Source organism: Gorilla gorilla, chromosome 6 (assembly GCF_029281585.2).
Source record: "Gorilla gorilla gorilla isolate KB3781 chromosome 6, NHGRI_mGorGor1-v2.1_pri, whole genome shotgun sequence".
Taxonomy (NCBI): domain Eukaryota; kingdom Metazoa; phylum Chordata; class Mammalia; order Primates; family Hominidae; genus Gorilla; species Gorilla gorilla.
In genome coordinates, this window is record NC_073230.2 from 24,298,346 (window position 1) to 24,322,486 (window position 24,141).

General features: G+C 35.3%; 1 protein-coding gene and 1 pseudogene across 1 annotated transcript; both read right to left on the bottom strand.

Annotated features, from left to right (window-relative positions):
• Window positions 1–257: 257 nt before the first annotated feature.
• Window positions 258–22,862, bottom strand: AGR3 (anterior gradient 3, protein disulphide isomerase family member). Its single transcript, XM_004045135.3, has 8 exons — window positions 22,823–22,862; window positions 19,426–19,561; window positions 14,695–14,758; window positions 3,422–3,474; window positions 2,797–2,873; window positions 2,200–2,263; window positions 1,345–1,428; window positions 258–477 (listed from the first exon to the last, which is right to left on the bottom strand). The coding sequence occupies exons 2-8, from the start codon at window positions 19,532–19,534 to the stop codon at window positions 428–430; spliced, it is 501 nt and encodes a 166-aa protein (XP_004045183.1). The 5' UTR covers window positions 19,535–19,561; window positions 22,823–22,862; the 3' UTR covers window positions 258–427.
• Window positions 5,077–7,193, bottom strand: LOC101137468 (cell cycle checkpoint protein RAD17-like; annotated as a pseudogene).
• Window positions 22,863–24,141: the final 1,279 nt, after the last annotated feature.

Here is a 24,141-nt window from a genome sequence, read left to right on the forward strand (position 1 = left end):
CTGGCAGGCCAAGGTTGGAGGATTGCTTGAGCCCAGGAGTTCGAGACCAGCCTGGGCAACATGGTGAGACTGCATCTCAAAAAAAAAAATTAGAAAATTAAAAATAAAATTAGATTAGTTGATGGAGTGAAGGAGAGGTGAAGAAATAGAGACAAACAGTATAGGCACCTCTTATTTAGGTCTTCTTGTCTCCACTATAACTCTTGGCAGGCTTTCTTTGCTACTGATGAGGCAGAAATAAAACTATATTGTCAGTCTCAGATTTAAAAAACATTTATTTTAATAAGACCATTGCAAACACATTAAAAAAACTAAATAGTAATATTACAAAATCTATATACTTGCACATTTAGTATTTGTCAATGTGCCAGAGGTTTTCTTCATGAAATTTGACTTCTTTGAAGTGAAGGCTTTTTTCCATCATCTCTCATAGCTCTGATTGAATAAGTCTTAATGCTTTCTTCATGTTTTCTATCACTGAAATAAGAGTTAATATATATTATGCTATTAATAAATGAAAGTACAAATGCTATGATCTACTAACTCTAGAACCTGAAATTGGCCCATTTAAATTAATAGCTTTGAACATGGGAATTTGTCTGTGACATTAAAGAATATGCTAAAAGTGTACATGTAAATTTAGGGATTAGACCATTGAGAGCTGGTTGGTCAACTTTATGTTGAACAATTTCATCAGAGGGGTTTTGAGGAGTCCCTCTTTTTTTTAAATGGATCACTTTGTATTAGTATTGCTAGATCTTACAGGCACAGTTGTCTTATTAAATATAGTTGATAATGAATGTTGTAAAAAATAGAGTTGGCCAGGCATGGTAGGTCATGCTTGTAATCCCAGCATTTTGGGAGGCTGAGGTGGGAGGATCACTTGAGGCCAGGAGTTTGAGACCAGCCTGGGCCACATACCAAGACCCTGTCTCTACAAAAGAAAAAAAAAAGGATTAAAGTCCTAGGTAAGACTGTACCTCCTTGCTTATAGGCATTAAAGAAAGACGAAATGATTTTACTATCATTTGATGAAATCACATGAGATCTTTGATACTAGGAGAATGGACTGTCTCAAGTTTGTGTCATTTTAATGTGTACTATATTCTTTTTAGTGAGCTCAGAATTTAGTAATCCTAAAATCCCTTAGACATCCCTGTTAAAATAGATTCTGAGGTACCCCCAAAATTCTGATTTTGGTGGGAGCTAGAAGTTGGCATTTAAACACCACCACTAGCCTCAGTGACTGGTGTGTAGAAGCACTGATGTAGGGCATCACTAGCCCTTAACAAATAGTCAGGGGTCAGCTATGACCACTGTTTGAGATCATTTGTGAATACTTACATAGGGGTACATCCCGAGGCTCATATGTGTACAGTCTGTTAGAGTATCTTCCAGCTATATCAGCTCTAACTGTTAAAGAAGGGTCTGTCAAGAAAAAAACCAAGTCACGAAAGTATAATTTAGCATGTTCTTTTCTTTACTCTTGTAAAAATTTTATTATTGTTTGATATTTGGGGGTTATGTGTACAAGTTTGTTACACAGATATATTGTGTGATGCTGAAGTTTGGGCTTCAGCTGAACCCAACACCCTAATAGTGAACATAGTACACAACAGTTACTTTTTCATCCTTTGGCTCCCTCGCTCCTTCCCCCGTTTTGGAGTTCCTATTGTCTATTTTTCCTCTCTTTATGTCCATGTGTAACCAGTGTTTAGCTCATATTCATATGTGTGAACATTCACTATTTGGTTTTCTGTTTCTGTGTTAATTTGCTTAGGATAATGGCCTCTGGCTACATCCATAAAATGTTCTTAAAATCATTTTTGTTTCTTAATCTAAAACAAATGTCAAGCCAATTTATAAGCAAAATTAGTTTTCATACATGTGAGTTCATGAATTAACCTGAATTCTCCTTTTAGTGTGTCATAGGTCTCTGTCAATCTAGTCTGGGCCACTGTGTTGAAAGTACATTGGGATATAGATTTAATAGCATACATGCTTTGAAAAAATATTTAAAATTTTCAAATTACAGATACAGTGGATTTTGATTGTAGAACTAACAAGAGCTGATATTATTGGATTAGAAATGACTTCTCTTTCAAAAGAATAGTACTTGAACTAGCATTTAAAAATAAAAGCAAGAATGCTGATTTCTACTAATTTTGTAGATCTGATGAAATGAGATCACATACATACCTACAAACATGATTCTAGGCACATATTGCCCATCAGGTGATAAATTCTTATCAGTGGTTTCATGCTAGCAGGAGAAGAAAAAAAAAAGAATGTTATTGGATTCATTTGTTTTTGATAGTTTCAAGATGATTTTGTGTGACTGTCAGTAAATTCTCTTTTGGCCTTTTATAATTCCATATAACTTTCTGTATTAACCAACATTTAGCTCTTTGTGCTTTAAAAATAGAAAAAAAGGAGGCTGGGCATGGTGGCTCATGCCTGTAATCCCAGCACTTTGGGAGGCTGAGGCGGGTGGATCACCTGAGGTCAGGAGTTTGAGACCAGCCTAACCAACAAGGTGAAACCCCGTCTCTACTAAAAATACAAAAATTAGCTGGGCATGGTGGCAGGTGCCTGTAGTCCCAGCTACTTGGGAGGCTGAGACAGGAGAATTGCTTGAACCAGGGAGGCTGAGGTTGCTGTGAGCCCAGATTACGCCACTGCACTCCAGCCTGGGTGACAGAGTGAGACTCCGTCTAAAAAAAAAAAATAGGAAAAAAGGGATTCAAATTTTCCATGAAATTATAGTATTAAGAAAACATCATAAAGTTTATGTACCATAAGGTTTAGCATGATGAACTTATTCTGAGCCATTTCTTGTATTTCTTCATTTTGGGCAAATACTTTCTTTAGTGCTATAGGGGAAAACAAAATTGCCAGTTAGTTTTAAGGATCAAGAGACCTTTAATGTAACATAGCAAAATAAAGCTAATATTTAGCATTTGTTTGCATATACAACTCAGGTGTAAATATTAATAGTTCATTGGCCTATTGCCACTTTGTGCCTCATTGGAAAGCAATGAGGGACAGTCTGTTCAAGGAGACATCAAAGGATAATCACAGTGAAGGCACTAGTTTTAGAATTTTATGTAACTCATTGACTCATTGGTTAAGACAACAACTTTTTTTCAGTGTTTCTACACCTTCTCAGCTCACCCCTTTCTTTTCATGGGAAGAAGAGGAATATCTAATTCCCAAGGGAATATAATAGAAATATTCATTAGATTGGTAACAATCATTGTGGTCTTTAAGCACCTTAGTAAAATGATGATACTCTGTCAGTTGTCTATTTTTTTTAATGGGATTTGCTGAGCACCTTCTTAGCTATTATTACCAGGTCACTTTTCCTATTTTATATTGGAAATATTATATATTATAATAAGATATCAGGGGCTAAAATTACCTTGGGAGTATTGACAATCCTCCAGGTGATGAATAACCATTAATGGCTTCTTACTAAACAAAGAAAGTATGGAATTAAGTCAAATGATTAACTTTGGGTCAAAACATACAGTAGAGTTAGATTTAAAATTTTATTAGCTTCAATAAGGCTTACAGTAGTAATCTCAGATTTACAAATCATAGCACTATAGTCAATAGCAGTGTTACTCTATTTGTGGCCTCAGAACTGATAGTATCAGTATCACTAGGTAGCTTATTAGGAATTTAAATTCATAGGCTCCGTTCCCAAATTAGGAAAGCCTCCATTCCAAAATTAGCTGGGCACAGTGGTGTGAGCCTGTAGTCCCCGCTGCTCTGGAGGCTGAGACATGAGAATCGCTTGAACCCAGGAGGCGAGGTTGCAGTGAACCGCGATGGCGCCACTGCACTCCAGCCTGGGTGACAGAGCGAGACTCTGTCTCAAACAGACAAACAAACAAAAAACCAAAGGCTTCATCCCAGACCCACTCAATCAGAATCTCTGGGGTTAGGGGTGGTTTCAGGAATCTGTAGCTTAACAAGCTTATTAGGTAATTCTTATGTACTCTATAGTGCAGTTAGAGAAAATCAATTCTGTATCCAGAGATAAAGGGTTATTATGAACAATGTATTCGTTTCCAGTGAACACTTAGTATAAGATTTCAGGAAAGTCAAAGACTTTTAAATTTAGTTTTTAAAAAAGTTTTTACAAAAAAGCTGTTAATATTTGGCTATTTTCACATCCTTTCGTTCTTGCACGTTGCAGAATATACAAACAACCTGAGTGGGAGTTCCCTATTTAATACATTTTTGGGGGGTCATTTTGATTTTAACCATAAAAAGTTAAAAAGATAAAAATTCTTCCTCCTACTGCTAACTTCTCTAACTATGCTGTATTACTTTTTCTTATATTTTCTCCCAGAGGTTTTCAGGTCATGTAACTGAAAATCTATATGAGTATGTTTATATATTGTATATACTCAGATGCATGTTCACATTTATGTGTATGTATTTCTTTTTAGAAAACAAAAATACTAGCACACAAGTATCTACATTTTGCTTTTAAAATATAAATCTTAGATATGCCACTGTTCTTTTATATTATATTCTATTATATGAATATATTTATCTTATTAGTCTCTCCAAAGATGGATATTTAAATTGTTTCTAATCTCTTGTGTTTAGATTGTTCCTAAACATTTACATTTGTACACTTATTTGCTAAATATGCTGTTTTTTTAAGGCACACAGTTTCTTTACACCCATAATTGCATCCTAAACTCTTGTATAGTTCATATTTACAGCCCCCCATAAAGTTTTTGCATTCTGAATTAGTCCTTCACATTTTGATATTTGGCATAATGTTCAAACACACTTTATACACACTGACCTCTCCTTAAACCACTCATAGATTTAATAAATCCTACAGAAAAACATTCAGAGATTATTTGAAAGCTTGATCTTCTATTTACTTCAAGGTGACAGAAGAGTTAGTTTCTCGTGGTGAAAGACTACAGGAACGGAGAATTAACAAACTGTTGTGTAATTCATCAGAGAAGTATATTAACTCTGCTGAAGTACCACTGAATGAAACAAAAATGAATCTGTGAAGTAGCAATCTGATTAGCAGGCTGGCTTCTATGTCCCATCACTCTCATAGTCTTCTATTATTATGTTTTCTTCCACGTCTCCTTGGGCTGAAAAGAGCTGAGGCTGGCTGGCAGGCAGTTCACCGGCACTATTCTGACTCAGAGGAAGAGACCAGGTTTCCAGCTCTGTGTCCTGTGCAGGTTCACCCAGAGATTCCTCTGCAGAATGTCCTCCGTTAAGCTGGGCTTCATCTCCACTGTCAGGGTCGATCATTCCATGTTCCCTGTCAGTCAGGGCTTCCATTTTCAGTCTTCCAAAGTGTTGCTTCAGAGGGAGCCTTCCAATATCTTGGATAAGAGAAATCTGAGCTTGATTTCTCATTGGAATGGTTAGTAGAGCAAGGTATGGCAGTAGCTGAGTTTGGAGGCATAAAGCTGGTAGGCAGAAGTCAGGAAAAAGTGCTTTTGCTGCCAGGAAATTTTCCCCATACTTTTTATTTATTAGAAACCACTGCGGTGTGTGCAAGGGTCAAAAACTTGATCCTTCTCCTTGGCAATGAGCATATCCTCCGGCTTTGTTGGAATGTATCACACCTCTCGTAGCTATAGATGTCCTATATTTCCTGAGTAAACAGCGTGTATTCCAGTCACCACTGAGGATATCTGCAAAACTTAGAAATTCACTGGCTCTCACAATATCATCAATTTCCATGAAGAAATCTATGTAGTTTTGGTGAAGATATAAATTAAATTAGTCTCCTGGCATGTGTGACGTTTCTACTACCTCCTCAGGTTCAACAAGTATGTATCCTGTTCATATTCTGATAAATGAGAGGGCAACTGAGTCTAATTCTGTTAAAGATGCTCTTTTACTGTATAAAATTTTCCCCAAAGCTCGGGAGAGAAACAGAGAAACGTCTTTGCCACTAATAGCTTGGACCTCTTGACTTTCAAAAACCCTATCAGTTTTTTTCTTCGTTTTGATTTTGACAGCATAGCATTTGATTTTAAAGACATTCTTTTTTTCCTTGGTCATAAGTTGTCTTCTCCTTTTGAGGAAGAAATCTGGAGGCTGTTTATTGCACTTCTCATATCACCAGAACATCCTTGACAGAGCACCTCTGGAGAAGTTTTGTCAGGGACAGTGATTTTTCCTCCATTCTTGTTAGCCTCTATAGTCACTATGTGATTAAGAAATTTCATCGTATACATGTGTGCATATGTAACTAACCTGCACAATGTGCACATGTACCCTAAAAAAGTATAATAAAAAAGAAATTTCATCGTAATCGTTGGTGCCACAGGGTTGAAACTAATATTTGAGGTAGAATGCTCTTCCCGAATTTCTTTGGCGAACAAGAAACTTTGATTATTTTCACTGAGACTGTCAGAGATTATAAATATAAAAGGATATCGACCAATCTTCACATACTTCCTTAGAACTTCATGTAAAGTATGAGAATCCCGATAAACTGGTTAGGTAAATCTTCAACCAGAATTATCTTCTTATCAGTTCTCAGATGATCTCCAAGCATTTGTAACTTGTTATACTTTGTTGCTGTTAGTAGAAACTCTTTGCAAACTGCTATCTGAGACTGATAGGGAAACATATGGAAGCTTGATTCAGTATGAAACATTCCCTTGAAATCATCTTTTTGGAAATCTGGTAAAACTGGATTAATCCACTCTTGTACTTGAATACCATTCTCCTTTGATAGCATTTTTTTGGTCATTCTCTTTCCACATCCAGGAGGACCTGTTATTAATAAAATAGATCCATCCTGTTTTGGTTGCCTTTCTAAGACTTGAGCTTTTTACCAGGTTTCAACTTCTTCAATTTTCTTTTCATGCACAGCCAAGTTCATGCTAACTTTCTGGTTTATATTTATCTACCCATGGTTCATTTTCAGACAGATAGTCTTTTGAATTTTCTAAACCATAAATCTGTTCTAAGGAAGACAGATTTCCTATTTTTCTAGCTGGAAATATCTTACTTTCTAATGTAGAAGGCTCATTTTTTTCTCTATGACTTGAGTTATTCAAACCTAATGATGTGGCAGTAATAGTAGAGATGTCTCTATACTCTAGAAAATCATTGAATGATGGGTCAATCCAGTCTGTTACCTTTGTGGAAGATACCTTTGGTCTAAGAAAAGTTTTTGACATTATAAGCTGTAATAGTTCCCATCCATAGTATAGGACCTGTAGTACATTAAACTATAATTCACCTCCTTTAAAAAGCAGGTAACTGTCCCTGAAGATGCCAGGTTCCTGAAATGAGAGACCATGCTGTTGTTTTAAAAAATGATTTTGCACATAGGTGGGTATGTTTGTGAATACATTTCCAGAAGTAGAATTTCTGAGTCAGAGTGTGTGCATTTATAATTCTGATATATACTCTCTATAGAAGCTGTACCAATTCATATTCTCTCTGGTAGTGTGAGCAGTAATTGTTTTTGCTATTCTCACTAAAGCTGGTTATTAGTTTAAATTTTTTTTATCCAACAGGTGAAAAGAGGGAAATGAATGTGGTTTGTCTTTCTTATAAAAAATAGTCAATCTTATATGTTTGAGTTACTTATTTTTCTATTCTGTGAACTTTCATATTCTTTGCTTATTTTTTTCTGTTGACTTGTTGACCTTTTTCTTGTTAATATATAGGAATACGTTGTATATTAGAGAAAGTCACCCTTCTAATATGTGCTGCAGTTTTCCATTTAAAAGAATATTTTTCCTTTGTAAGTTTTTGGTTATCCAGAAAATTCCATGTAATTGAAAATATTAGTAATTTCTTTTTAGACTTCTTCTTTTATCTTCTCCTTTTCTTTGTTTGGCTATGCTCAAGCCTAGCAGATAGCACTAGCATGAGGCCAGGGGAGCATCTAAAGGACTAAAATTAGAGGCTTTATTTTTGTACCCCAGGTATCTTTCTTGCCTCACTATAATCTTGGCTCTCCCCTATTCCAAGCATTTAAAGAAATAAAATTTTGCAGTGGTATCTTCTAGCACCTTAATGATTTAATTTTCATAATTATATCTTTCTAATTTACTTTTGCATAAATGTGAGATGTGGATAGAAATTTATTTGTTTTTCCCAGATGGCTATCAACTTCTGACGCTAATTATTACATAATCTGTCTCCCCTATTCCTGATTTAAAATACCACTTCCTGTATTAAAAAATTCCTGTAGTATCTATCTATCTATCTATGGAGTTTGTCAACTACCTATCAATAATCTATTTATTTATTTGACAAGTAAAAGTTGTATATATTTATGGTGTACAGTATGCTGTTTTGATATATGTATATGTTATGCAGTGGCTAAATCAAGCTATTTAACATATTCATCATCTCACATACTTATTTTTTGTGGTGAGAATATTTAAAATTTACTGTCAGCAATTTTCACGTATAAAATATATTGTTATTAACTATTATTCCCACAATGTACAACAGATCTCTTCAATTTATTTCACTTAACTGAAATGTGTGTCCTTTGAGCAAGAACTCCCCATCCTCACCCCCAGACTCTAGTAACCACCATTTTCCTTTGTTTCTGTGAGTTTGACTTTTTTAGATTACACATGTGAGATTACGTGACATTTGTCTTTCTGTATCTGGCTTGTTTCACTCACCATAATGTTCTCCAGGTTCTTCTATGTTGTTGCAAATGACCGTGAACATGGGAGTGCAGATATCTCTTAGACATACCGATTTTATCTTTTTGATACATGCCCAGCAGGGAATTGCTGGATCGTATGGTAGTTCTATTTTTAATTTTTTTGAGTAATCTCCATACATTATGCTTTCCATAATGGCTGTACTAATTTACGTTCCCACCAACAGTGTAAAAGGGTTCTCTTTTCTCCACATTCTTGCCAACACTTGCTATTATTCATCTTTTTGATAATAGCCTTTCTAAAAGGAGTGAGGTGGTATTTCATTGTGGTATTAATTTGCATTTCCCTGATGATTAGTGATGTTAAGTATTGTTTTCATCTACCTGTTGGCCCTTTGTATGTCTTCTTTTTTTGAGATGGAGTTTCGCTCTTGTTGCCCAGGCTGGAGTGCAATGGTGCGATCTCGGCTCACCACAACCTCCGCCTCCCAGGTTCAAGTGATTCTCCTGCCTCAGACTCCCGAGTAGCTGGGATTAAAGGCATGCACCACTACGCCTGGCTAATTTTGTATTTTTAGTAGAGATGGGGTTTCTCCATGTTGGTCAGGCTAGTCTCGAACTCCCGATCTCAGGCGATCTGCCCACCTTGGCCTCCCAAAGTGCTGGGATTACAGGTATGAGCCACGGCGCCCGGCCTGTATGTCTTCTTTTAAGAAATGTCTATTTAGGTCTTTTGTCCATTTTTAAAACACAAATTCCATTTTTGTTTTGTTATTGAGTTTCTTGGATATTTGCCTCTTTTCAGATGTACGGCTTTCATATATTGTCTTCTATTCTGTTGGTTATTTCTTCACTCTGTTATTGTCTCCTTTGCTGTACAGAAGCTTTTAGTTTGATGTAATCTCACTTGTCTATTTTTGCTTTTGTTTCTCATGTTTTTGAGGTCATATGAAAAAAAATCATTGCCCAGACTAATGTCTGGCTATATAGAATGATTTTTAAATACCGCTTTAATTTTAAGTGGATTGTGAGCATCAAAGGAGATAGGCTCTCTGGATAGCTATTCAGGATTTCCTTCATTTCAATGGCTGAATAGTGTTTTATTGTGTACATATACCATATTTTATCATCTGTTGATGGTCAGAAAAGATACTTGATATAATTTCAGTCTTCTTAAATTTGTTAGACTTGTTTCGTGTATCATGTGATCTGTTCTAAAAAATAATTCCTACGCTGTGAGAACGTATCTTCTCTTGCTGTTTGATTAAATGCTCTGTATATGTTTGTTAGGTCCATTTGGTCTAAAGTGTAGTTCAAGTCCAATGTTTCCTTATTGACTTTTTGGATGATCCGTTCGTTGTTGAAAGTGGGGTATTGAAGTCCCTTACTATTATTGTGTTGTAATCTATTCCTCTTTTCAGATCTATTAATATCTGCTTTATGTATTTAGGTACTGTGATGTTGGATGAACATATATTTATAATTGTTATACCTTCTTGGTAAATTAATCTCTGTGTTATTATATAATGACCTTCTTTGTTTCTGTTTACATTTTTTGATTTAAAGTCTGTTTTATCTGATATAAGTGTAGCTACTTTTTTTTGTTTTGTTTTGTTTCCATTTATATAGGATATATTTTTTGATCCTTTCAATTGCAGTTAATAAACATCCTTCAAGGTAAAGTGAGGCCTGGCATGGTGGCTCATGCCTGTAATCCCAGCACTTTGGGAGGCCAAGGTAGGAGGATTGCTTGAGCTTAGGAGTTTGAGACTAGCCTGGGCAACATGATGAAACCCTGTCTCTACGAAAAGTACAAAAATTGGCCCATGTGGTGGCACACATTTGTAGTCCTAGCCACTTGAAAGGCTGAGGCAGGAGGATCGCTTGAGCCTATAGTTGGGTCTTGTGAGTTTTTTTTTTTTGTTTGTTTTTGTTTTTGTTTTTTTGCAGGGGCAGGGGGAACCTGTTTTTTAATCCATTGAGTCACTCTATGTCTTTTGATTGGAGGTCCAAATCCATTTACATTCAAAGTTTTATTTCTATACTTTTATTTATTTACAAGTAATGTACTGTTTATTATTGCTTTGTAAAATGTTTAATAATGATTAAGGCCTAATCCCTATTGCTCTCTTTTCAGAATGTTCCTAACTATCCTAACTACTCATGTCTATTATTTTTTCATTTCAATTTTAGAATTGGCTTTTTAAAAAATCTTATCACAATTTATTGTGATCATCTTAAAAAGTTTTTTAAGTATAGAGAGAAATGGCATTTTTATGATGTTAAGTCTTTCTATCCAAGAATATAATATGCACTGCCATTGGTTTGGAAATTTCTTTTTTCTTTTCAGTGTTTTTAGGTTCATATAGATTTTGCATATCTTCTGTCAAGTTTATTCTGGGGCATTTTCTTTTTTGTCATTGTAAATGAGGTATTTAGCAAGTTTTTTTGGATGTGTTTTTCTATATATAAATGCAGTCAATTTTTAAATATCAATTTATTCTCATCTAATTCAACAGAATTTTTGTTATTCTGAATATTTAAATTTTTTTAGTTTTTCACGTATATAAATTATCATTTGCAAATAAAGATACTTTTAACTTTTCCTTTCTACATTTTCTACTTTTTCCTTCTATAATTGCTTTAGTTAGTACTTCAGAAAAATGGTAGTAATTGTTGTGATTGTAGATATACTTGTCTTATCCACACTTTAATGGGACACTTCTATTTGTTTTCCCAGTAAGCATAATGTTGGTTTTTTGTTGTTGTTGCTACTGTTGGAATGCTATTGTTGGGATTAATTTAAAGAAATTAATATTGTCAAATACAAAGTCTTAAAAATTCAAATATAGATGTTTTATTCTATAATGCATTTTCAGAATTGATGGAGATGAGACATACTTGTATGAATTGTCTCCTTATAAATATTAAATTATTTTAATTAGTACATTTCTTAATCCTAAACCACTCTGGCATTCCCAGACTAAATCTCAATTTATCAGGGTATATTTTTAAATGTTCTGCTGGTGCTCCTTACTAATATGTTGTTTGTTTGTTACACCGATATTTGGAAGTGAGATTCTTCTGTAGACTTCTTTCTTTTCTAATACTTGTCCAATATTGAAACAATAGTTAATTTGGAATCTTAATTTATCTTTAAAGAGTATTGCAATAGAATGTTCTTTAGATATTTCATTCATTCTTGGGGAGCTTTTAATAATGTTTCTCAGCTTCATTCCCAAAGACTTAGTAGGTCTTTAAGAATAAAAATGGTATCATACTTGGTTATTGAGCCTAGAACAGTGTCTGGCACATAGCAGTGGACATTCAAGGAATACTTGACTGATTAATTACAAATTTGGATTTTTAAAAAAGCTACTCAAATTGCTCTGATATTCAAACAGGCAGGCCTTAGAACTGCTGCCCTAAACCAGTTTTCTGTCTAAGCTTGTATAATGCCTAATAAGTAATACTGCTTTGTTTATACAACATACTCAAAAGGTTGATTGAGTAATGAAGACATTAATACAGAGGTATTTAGAGCTTTTGTTTATAAAATGCATTCTAATAGCAACTATTAGCCCCTTTGGCATACAATAGCAGAGCAAATACTTGTGGCATCCTTTTGAAAACTAAAATGCTTTTTTTTTGATTCATCAATGAGGTATCTATATGATCTGTTAAAATTAACGGAGAGTGGAGGATACAAAATCAACAGCAAACCCGGTAGCATTTCTATACAACAATAACAAACTAGCTGAAAAAAAGAAACAAGAAAGCAACGCTATTTACAATAACCACAAAAAGGCCAGGCGTGGTGGCTAACGCCTATAATCCCAGCATTTTGGGAGGTTGAGGTGGGCAGATCACCTGAGATCAAGAGTTCGAGACCAGCCTGGCCAACATGGTGAAACCGTGTTTCTACTAATAATAAAAAATTAGCTGGGCATGGTGGCGTGTGCCTGTAATCCCAGCTACTCAGGAGGCTGAGGCAGGTGAATCACTGGAACCTAGGAGGCGGAGGTTGCAGCGAGCTGAGATTGCGCAACTGTACTCCAGCCTGGCGACAGAGCGAGACTCCATCTCAAGAAAACAACAAACAAAAAAAACCACACACACACACACACACACACACACACACACAAACCTAGGAATATATTAACCAAGGAGGTGAAAGATCCCTACAATAAAAACTATAAAACATTGATGAAAGAAATTGAAGAGAACACCAAAAAATGGAAAGACATCCCATGCCATGGATTGGAAGAATGATTTTGCTAAAATGACCATACCACCAAAAACAATCTACAGATTCAATGCAATCTCTATCAAAATACCAATGATATTTTTCACAGAAACAGAAAGAAAAAAATCTTAAAATTTGTATAGAACCACAACAGACTCCAAATAGTTCAAAGCAATACTGAGTGAAAAGAACAAAACTGCAGGCATCATACTACTTGACTTCAAAATATACTGCAAAGCTATAGTAAACAAAGCAGCACGGTATTTGTATAAAAACAGACACTTAGACCTATGGAATAGAATAGAGAACCCAGAAATAAATCCACGTATTTAAAGTCAGCTGATTTTTGACAAAGGTGGCAAGAACATGCATTGGGGAAAGGACACCCTCTTCAATAAATGGTGCTGGAAAACCTGGATATCCATATGTAGAAGAATGAAACTAGACTCCTAACTCTCACCATATGCAAAAATCAATTCAAAATGGACTAAAGACTTGAATGTAAGACCCCAAACTATAACACTCCTAGAAGAAAATATAAGGAAGCCCTTCAGGACATTGTTCCCTGCAAAAAAATGTATGGGTAAGATTTCAAAAGCTCAGGCAACAAAAACAAAAATAGACAAATGGGACTATGTCACCTGAGAAGCATCTGAACAGCAAAGGAAACAAAAGCATAAGGGGACAACCTGTAGAATAGGAGAAATTATTTGCAAACTATTCATTCGACATGGGCCTATATCTAGAATATACAAGGAACTCAAACAACTCAACAACAAAAAACCCCAAATGATTTGATTTTAAAATGGGCAAAAGATCTGAATAGACATTTCTCAAAAGAAGACACACAAATGGCCAAGGATATGAAGAAATTCTCAACATCTCTAATCATCGGGGAAAGGCAGATCAAAACCACAATGAGATATTATCCCACCACAGTTAGAACTGATATTATCAAAAAGACAAAAAATAACAAATGCTGGTGAGGATGCAGAGAAGAGGGAATTCTTATACACTGTTGGTAGGAATGTAAATTAGTACAGCCATTATGCAAACATATAGAGGATTCTCAAAAAACTAAAAATATAACTACCATATGATCCAGCTTTCCTACTACTGAGTATTTATTTAAAAAATCAGTATATCAAAGAGATATTTGCATCTCCATATTTATGGAATCACTATTCACAATAGCCAAGATGTAGAATCAACCTAAATGTCCATCAATGGATGGATGGATAAAGAAAAAGTGTTATATATTCACAGTGGACTATTACCCAGCCATAAAAATAATGAAATGCTCTCATTCACAGCAGCATGAATGAGCCTGGAGGATGTGTTAAGTGAAATAAGTCAGATATAGAAAGATAAATACCACAAATTCTGACTCATATAGAGTAGCTTAAAAAAAAGTTGTACTAATAGAAGTAGAGAGTAGAACTCTGGTTATTAGAAGCTGGGAAGGGTTCAGAGATGGAAGGATAAGGAGAGGTTGATTAATAGATGCAAAAATATAGCTAGATAGGAGGAATAAGTTCGAGTAGTATTCTACAGCACTATAGGGTACATACAGTTAACAATAGTTTATTGTATATATTTAAAAAGCTAGTAGAGAGGATTTTGAGTGTTCCCACCAGAAAGAAATGATATGTTTGAGGTGACGCATATGCTAATTACACTGATTTGATCACTACACATTGTGTACATGTATCAGCATATCACTCTGTATTCCATAAATATGTATAATTATTATGAGTCTACTACAAATAAAAGGAAAAAAATGAGCTGAGAGGCATGTTACCTTTTTTGAGCATAAAAGAGACCTTCTTCATAAGTTTGTACCCAAGTGATGTCATCTCCCCATCCTGAAACAGAAGAGAGAAATCAATGCAGTAACCCAGAACTAGAGAAGAGCTCTGAAATGGGTATCTAATAATCGGATATCTACCTACAGATATTTAACTAAGCCATCAAGCTGTTGGCTGACGTATGGTGCAGAGGACACACAATTTTCACAAGATATGGAGGTGATTTCCCTTTAGATTGCAGTACTGAGGTTTTGCTACTGCATTGCAAACCTCAAGGCCCATGGCCTTGAACCCAGTAAGTGCTTAATACATGTTGTTGTGATTAGAGCTGATTGAAAGGACATCTTTGGATAATGTAAAAGCTGTGGCTTTAGGAACGCTTGGAAAGTAACAGTTCATCTTTGCATACTTTGTAATATTATTAGGAATCCTCTGGGCTGTACTCTACAATGCCCTCCTATTTTGGGTCCCAAGAGATGTTGACCTCTTCTAAGTCAGTATACGTTGTGAAATAAGGGAATTCCAAGTTTTGCTTTGAATTCTGACATGGAAAAAATTCTTGTGTGGGAATTACATGGCCAAGAGACATAATAAAACACATGTGTTTTGGAAACAACTAAAAGAATGGAGAGAAAAAACAGAAAGCAATGAATATAGAGAGAACCCATTAGCCTTAAAGAAATGGTATGAGTAGTTGGGAATGTGTATTAGCAATTAAAGAATAAGATCATCAAGGAGAAGAATGTGCAGAACCTCCAAAAACATTACTGAGTATTTTCAGGAAGTGTCTCAGTCTACGAATGAGAGAGATTGAATTAATGTGAAAATTAACAATATTTGGAAGTCAGTTTAGGCCCAGATTTTCTTGTACGTTTCAAATGTTGTCAGACCACAGTTTCTGGCTTTAATATCATGGTAAATGTGATAATAATTTGATAAATATTATTCCATGATTTTTGCTTGTTTTTCGTGTTTGTTTTCTGGCGACAGCTTTATTGAAATAAAATTCATACGCCAATACAACTCACCTATTGAAAACGTATACTTTTGGCCAGGCGTGGTGGCTCATGACTGTAATCCTAGCACTTTGCGAGACCAAGGCGGGTGGATCATTTGAGGTCGGGAGTTCAAGACTAGCCTGGTCAGTACGGTGTAACCCCGTGTCTACTAAAAATACAAAAATTAGCTGGGTGTGGTGGCATGTGCCTGTAGTCCCAGCTACTCGGGAGGCTGAGGCAGGAGAATCGCTTGAACCTGGGGGTGGATGTTGCAGTGAGCCAAGATTGTGCCACTGCACTCCAGCCTGGGTAACAGAGCGAGACTCCATCTCAAAAAAAAAAAAAAAAAAAAAGAAAAAGAAAAAAAGAAAATGTGTGCTTTTTTCAGTATATCCACAAAGTTGTGCAACCATCATCACATCAATTTTAGAATATTTTCATCTCCTCAAAAAGAAACCCTATACTGTTTAGCTATCACCTGCTCCCCATTTTCTTCAAATGCCACAGCCCTAAGAAACCCCTAATCTACTTTCTGTCTCTATAGATTTGCTTATGCTGGACATTTCATATAAATGGAATCATACAATATGTAGGCTTTTGTGACTAGATTTTTTCACTCAGTATAACCTTTTTAAGGTTCATCCTTATAGTGACATGTATTATTATTTAATTCATTTTTTATGGTCATATATTATTCCATTGTATGAATATACCATATTTTATTTATCTGTTCATCAGTTAATGATATTTGGGTTGTTTCCACTTTTTGTCTTTTATGAATACTGCCGCTATGAACATACATATACAAGTTTTTCAGTGGTATATATTTTCATCTATCTTGGGTATATACCTAGGAGCGGAACTGCTGATCAAATGGTCACTCTATATTTAGCTTTTTGAGGAGCTGCCGGGTTATTTTCTGAAGTAGATGCATCATTTTATATACTCACCAGCAACATTTTTTTTTTTTTTTGCCTGATTTAAAATCTTAACGTTGAAAAACATCTCTTGTTAGTTTAATGCCACATCTTAACAGGAACTCTTGCTCTCTGTAATAATCCTGAAAGATTCTCTTTCCAACTTTGGTTGAACACATGCAATATCTATACACCACATTTTGCATTAAGTAAAAGTTATTCTAAAACAGCAAGTGAGATGAGGCCTCTGCTTAATTTTCCCTCTTCTGTTGCAAATATCATTCAATGATGGAGCATTAGCAGTGGGGAAAATTTCTATTCTCTGCTCCTGCTCAATTTAGTTCCACAAACAGTAAAGGAACATCTGCTGCATAACTTACTCCACAAAGCAGTGGGAATACAAACATAGAGCAATGTAATCCCTATTCTCAACAAATTGTCCATAGCTCTGTAGGAAAGCCATATTGCATTATAATGATTTTTTATTTACTCTGTTATAATCACAATAGGTCAAAGCTGTTACACAGTTTAAATGCACTTCATGGCTTCTGCTCATTACTCTAATTCTAGCCCTATCTCTATCTCTGGCTATATTTTCTTGTCTTTTGAGATTTTATTCATTTATCTAACATATATTTATTAAATATTTACTATCCGCCGATCATTAGACTAGGTACTCAGCAATTCTGATTCAAAGGAAATTGGATTTTTTTGGATCACTCTATGTGTGTGTATTTTTTTCTGCCTGAACCTTCTTCTACCTTTTTCTAATTAATCTTCCTTTTCTCCTTACTACCTTCTCTACTTAACTAGTGCTGCCCTGTGCTCTAAGGGGCTCCATATGCTACTCTTTATACTGTATCTAGACTCCTTCCACTCACCCCTACCTTTAATCTTCATTCATTCTGAGCCTCATTCTCTCCATTATCTCCCATGTAGCAATAGATGGTAAAAGACTTTGCCAAATATAAACCAATTGTCAATAATGGTGTTCTCAGCTAATATCAGTCATCTTCTGTGTTAAACTAGTTTCTTATCAATTGAAATAATAGAACCTTTAAGTTGTTTAAAATAGGGCATACAAATGTAATATATTTTTCAAAGCATTCAACAAGAGTTTTAAATAAATATTTAGAAGTGAGCACACAGAATGTTGATGCCTTGATGTATAGTTATCACAGTGCTGCTTAATGCAGACATGGAAAATCTTTAAGGGCAATAACTAGTTTAGTCTTTGTCACTTTAAGGCTACTGAGCTCATTGTTTTACAACAATTATGCTTATACAGAGAGACAGAGTTATGTTTAGGAAAATATTTCAACTTTTTCATTCCTTTCTTTTGCAAAAATATGTTGACTTTCTGTATATATAGTTTGTGTGTTTGTTAAACTGAAGTAGAGTTAATTAGCTTAGGTAAACATTGATGAGCACTTGGCTGGCACTCAATACATCTGTTAAGAAATGAATGTACTTGGGAAGCAAGTCAATGTTTTAGAATTTGAAATTATATAATATATATTTATAATTATAGCATATATTTATATATAATTTATTGTAATATAACACAAATGTATACTATGATATATATTATATATAATATATAGTATATATAATATATAATTTATATGCCATAATTATATATATTATATATATATATCAGAGGTAGGAACAGAATTATTTGTTCCCACGTGGTTATTCAAAACTAGCAGTATTACTACAAGGCACTTGACTACTATTTGCAGTGGTAATGTGAATGGAGCAAACAAATGGTCAAGTACTTTGTGGTAATACTGCTGATTTTGAATAGCTATATGGGGACAAATAATTCTGTTCCTACTTCTGTTACTTAGAGATATAGAAACTAACTTTGAGAATATTTTCTTGGCCGGGTGCGGTGGCTCACGCCTGTAATCCCAGCACTTTGGGAGGCCGAGGTGGGCGGATCACAAGGTCAGGAGATCGAGACCATCCTGGCTAACACGGTGAAACCCCGTCTCTACTAAAACTACAAAAAATTAGCCGGGCGTGGTGGCATGCACCTGTGGTCCCAGCTACTTGGGAGGCTGAGGCAGGAGAATGGCGTGAACCCGGGAGGCAGAGCTTGCAGTGAGCCAAGATCGTGCCACTGCACTCCAGCCTGGGTGACAGAGCAAGACTCTGTCTCAAAAAAAAAAAAAAGAGAATTTTTTTAAATAAAATGTTTCTTTACAGATGAATATATATTTGTTTCTTGGGCCAAAGTAAAACAGTAAGTACAAAAAGAAATGTTTCTAAACATGTAGCCAATGGCAATCCTTGATTATGTCTAAAACCACTGTCTTCCAGAGTCAACATAGCAAAGACTTAGTTACCCCGAATTCTCAGGGTTTGGGATATAGTATAATTTTCTGGGAAGGCTTATATAAAATCATTCCAATTTTTTTTTTTTTGGAGGACTGGGAAATAGAGGACTGGGAATTTGAGCAAATTTTGAGGAATCTTAAATTGCTATTAGGACACCAATGTGACGCAGCAATCAATCATTATTTTCTAGGACTCTGGTTACCAAAGTTATAGACAGCGAGCCAATTCTCCATTATTTTGGCAAAAGATAATGCAAATTTATGTTATTGTTTGCTAGTTGATTTGATTCACTGCCTAAAATAAACTGATTCCTTCTGTTTTTAAAAATCCATTTTGAAGTCACACACAACAAAAATCATTTAGTTAGTTGAATTTGCTTTATAATTAGACTATGAGTGAAGACACCAGATATTTTAAAAAACAATCCAAATGACTGAGTTTAGAAAATAAAATGAGATTACAGCACCTCTTGAGAGTGTCTGAGGAGGCCTCTTTTCCTTTTTTATTGCAATGGCAAGGTTGGAAGAAACTGTGACGAGTAAGAGGCAGAGACCCAAAGCTGAGTGTAGCATCATGTCTTCTAGAGAATCTCTCAGAAGAAGCTAGATGACAGAAAGGAATTCTCAGAATCCAGTGAGTTACTTCAAGCTATTATTAGAAGATATTTGCTAAGAGTTGGACCAATACTGTGATGACAGACTGTTCAGCTTTTTTGGTTTGACTTGGTATAACCAACCACATAGAACTTTCATTCACATTTTATTTTTAAAATACTTAATCAACTCAATACATGCTCAGTTGGTGAGAAGTCATGTTCTGAGCCTCCTGGGCATAGTGCTGTATAATTAAAAGAGAGCTGGATCAGGGCACACAAAGCCTGCTTCTGAAGCCCTGTAGTGTTCACACCAACAAGATGAAACTCAAATAAGATCATGTTTTTTAATGTCTTGTAAACTATGAAGTGACTTTTAGCATGCAGAAATATTCTTTGCCTTTTGATTCTCCTTCATCTAATAGGTCAAAATATTTTAACTCTATACTAAGATAAGATTACACATGAATAAATATTGCTTAAAATAGAAATCAGAGGAAAAATAGAATATGGAGGATTCTTGTCCTTCAGTTCCTTTATAGTTTCTTACCTTTCTCATCCTTCCAACAATTACTCAGACTTTTGCCCTTCAGTTTATCATACAGCTCTTTATAAAAATCAAGTACTGTCATATTACTGTAAATTAGACATATGTATAGAGAAGAATAGATGTGTCATGATTACATTCTTTCCTGGTTAGCTAGAATTCAAACTGATTCTTAACTCAATGTGCGTCTTTTATACTTTGCACGTTAAGATAAAAACTAAAGTCCAAAGTTGGGCCTGATCTGGTCATAAACCACTTGATAAATATATTACAGGAAGTCTTTAATACTTGTGAGATGTTTAGTTACAGCATTAGCGTATAAAACTCATTTGAAAATGGTTGGCACATGCAGTTTTGAAACTTTACCTCAAAATATAAAATAAATATACAGACATCCTTCACATTGATTTAAAGTTCCTTTAAGATGTCTTTCCTATTGGCTTACATTATTTAGTATTGAATTAATCACCAAAATAGTAAAATTTCCTTAGCCAAAATGGCTAGTGACTGATTCTGTTCAAACAAAGATGTTGCTACATTTTATTTTAGCAGGCATTGTGGAAAATGAAAAGATATATAAGACACAATGTTTTGGCATTGGTAAAACATTTGGCAATTTTAATCACCTAGTTATTGTAAAATAGCAACCGCAGTCGTAGAGGAGAACAATAATTTGGTGGTAAAGAAGTTTACAGATTCTAGATTTCTCCTGACATTTCCTCGTTCCTCCCATTATACTATTTTCCCCTTCCCAGTGGTATATCTATTACAGCCCCTCTATGGACTGAAAATAGTTACCACTCCAGGTTAACCTTACTTTATTTCCCTCCCTAACCCCCAGTTGTCCCTCCCTCCTTCCCTTCCCCTTCCTTCCTTCCCCTTCCTTCTTTCTCCTTCCTTCCTTCCTTCTTTCCTTCCTTCCTTCCTCTTTCTCTCTCTCTTTCTTTCTTTTCTTTCTCTCTCCTTTCTTTCTTTCTTTTTTTTTTTTTTGACAGAGTTTTGCTCTTGTCACCTAGGCTGGAGTGCAGTGGGGCCATCTCCACTCACTGCAACCTCCGCCTCCCAGGTTCAAGCGATTCTCCTGCCTCAGCTTCCCAAGTACCTGGGACTACAGGTGCCCACCATCATGCCCGGCTAATTTTTGTATTTTTAGTAGAGATGGGGTTTCACCATGTTGGCCAGGCTGATCTCAAACTCCTGACCTCAAATGATCCACCTGCTTCGGCCTCCCAAAGTGCTGGGATTACAAGGGTGAGCTACATCGCCCGGACTCCTTTCCTCTCCCCTCCTTTCCCCTCCTTTCCCCTCCTTTCCCCTCCTCTTTCCCCTCCTTTCCCCTCCCCTCCCCTCCCCTCCCTTCCCCTCCTCTCCCCTCCTTTCCTGTCCTTTCTTTCCAGGCATATAAAAACCCTGTTAAACAATTATCACGGTGCCTGATAAGAATTTCAGTTTAAGTTCTCATAACTTATTAAACCATAAAACATTTCAGAATGTCATCTTGTACCTTAAGGCCTCGGTCATCTTGTACTTTAAAGACTGAAACAAAGAAAGGGTGGATTTTAGTACAGGCCAGGGACAGTTGACTCTGGAACACGAAGCCCAACCCAGGGAAGGCAGCCTTAGTTAGACAGGTTGGGAGTTGCAGTGGAGGAACTGAAGCAACCACCTAGGACAGGATCTTAACCTGGATCCAGCAGGCTTCTAGAAGGCCTGTGGCTGAGCTACAGAAGGCTCAAAACCCCTGGAAATTGTGTGCAAAATTTTATCTGCCTCTGTTCCTTTTCCATGGGAATAGGGTCCAAAACGTCATTAAAATTCTTCCAGGGATCTTGGATATAAAGAAGAGTTAAGAAAAGTCAATCTGGAGGAATCTTTAGAAAGATTTTTCTATGTTAGGTACAGCGACAAGCAGGTGGAATCTGCATTTTAAAAAAGAAAAAGCATAACCTCATCATTTTTGCTATTTTAAAGCTGTGAAGCTTAGAGTTAATTGGGAACCATTTTTTTCTTTAAAATTTCAAGTCTTTATGTATTATTGTCAAATACTTTCTAATTAAAAAATAAAAATCTTGGTTTTCTGGTTTTACATTGATAAATTATAAAATAGATATTAAATATATTCTGTGACAAAGCAGTACAACTTGTACACTGTAGATTTTGAATAAATAATGCTTTCCTTGGTAAAATATAGTGTAAACTGCTGAGGGTCCTTTAGTATCAGTTGCAAGGTTAAGCTACTCGGGGGAACACAGACAAATATGGCATGGTTACAGGCCTACAGCAGCTTAAAATGCATTTGGGAGGCACATAACCGTATGTTAGCAATTAGATTGTATAAACATTGGTCAATTAGCATTTTCTGACATTAGTATTTTATTTTTCAAAAGTAACTTAACATAAGTAACTGATATTATAAGTTCCTATATTTTAAAATAAAACAAGACTTAAAAGAATACGAAGAAGAGCTATTATTACTTGTAGAATACTTTTTAAAGAGTCGTTTTTGTGGTTGACGTCAATTTATTCTAATACCATTAATATAAATAGAGATAAAACTATGAAACCAGCAAAGGAAATCCAGTTCAGTAAAAGAAGAAAAATAAAAATTCATTTCACTTTCCTACCCTTTACTGAAAGCTTCACTTTTAAATAGCAAAAGGTGATTATTTAAATATAGCAAAGCTTGACCATTGATTAAGTAATCTGGAAACTTTGCTTGCTTACCTGACTTGGCCAGTGCTCTTGTTGGAAATGTATTCTGGATGTTTCTGGTTAAAAATGGGTGTGGATTTATAGACACACACACACACCTGACCTACAACCTCACCTGCATAGAAACAAGAGCATAGTTACCGGAAAACAAACTTAGAGAAATAGGCTGGTCTGAAAAACTCTGTGCTTCTTTCCAGTTCTCATGCTTCTCACACTAAAAAAGCTCTATTCTTTTTCTCTAAATTAAGATTGAATGTCCTCATAAAATAAGGTCAAATACCATCTTTGTGCTTCTTTCTCTTTTACCTTTTATTTCCCAAGGTAATTTAATGTTTGGCTGAAGTTCAGCACAAAAAAAAAAAAAAAAAAGAAAAGGAAGAAAGAAAATGGAATGAATTTAAGAACTGTGTGCATGCCATTGTTCAAATAGAAATTCCTAAGGGTTACTCTGTTTACAGGAATATGATTAACAGCTAAAGAGATTGGGTCCTTTTTTTTTGAGAGAGAAGGAAATAAAAATTCTGTTTTAAAATTGAACATTTTCATAATTTGATTATTCTTTACAATTTTTCTATAAAACCTTTACTGCACAAAAAATTAGAAAAACAGGCCATTAGATAAGTTTAAATTTATCTAATAGTTAGATACTGTTTAATTAATTGAGAGTAATTATTTAATTACTGTTAAAATAACGTAGGGCAGTGTGTCATCAAATTTGGCATACCTGTTTTTTGTACAGCCCAGGAAACAGGAACGGTTTTGACATTTTTAAACGGTTGGGGAAAAAAAACCAAAAGAATCATATTTTGTGACATGTGAAAGTTATATGAAATTCAATTTCAGTGTCCTTAAGTAGAGAGAGATGTGGCGGATGGCATGCAGCCATGTGCATTTGCTTACTAGTGTCTATGGCTACTTTTGCACTGCAACAGCAAAGTCCGGTACAGTCCAGGACAGTGGATACCAAAGTCTGTGCACACTCAAAGTCCCATATCTGGCCCCGCGTAACCCACAGATATGAAAAGTTGGTCCTCCACATATGCAGGTTTGGCATCCCGTGAACACAGTATTTTTGATCCACTTTTGGTTGTGGATACAGAACTTGCCCATATGAAGGAATATATTTATTAAAAAAAAATCCTTCTCTAAGTGAACCCACACAATTCAAATCTATGTTGTTTAAGGGTCAACTGTGCTTGTGACAGGGACTGTATGATCTGCAAAACCTAAAATATTTACTATCTTTAGTAAATGTTTACAGAAAATGTTTGTTGAACCTTAATCCAGGGCATTGTTTATAAATTCCTTCCTTCCTTCCTTCCTTCCTTCCT

What these genes read in the sequence shown, in the direction of transcription:
- AGR3 (XM_004045135.3), bottom strand. Translation starts at nt 19,534, where the DNA reads ATGATGCTACACTCAGCTTTGGGTCTCTGCCTCTTACTCGTCACAGTT. An exon ending in GGATTGTCAATACTCCCAAG is followed by an intron (nt 2,874 to 3,421) that starts GTAATTTTAGCC and finishes TTTCCCCTATAG; the next exon opens with CACTAAAGAAAGTATTTGCC. An exon ending in TCATCATGCTAAACCTTATG is followed by an intron (nt 2,264 to 2,796) that starts GTACATAAACTT and finishes TTCTCCTGCTAG; the next exon opens with CATGAAACCACTGATAAGAA.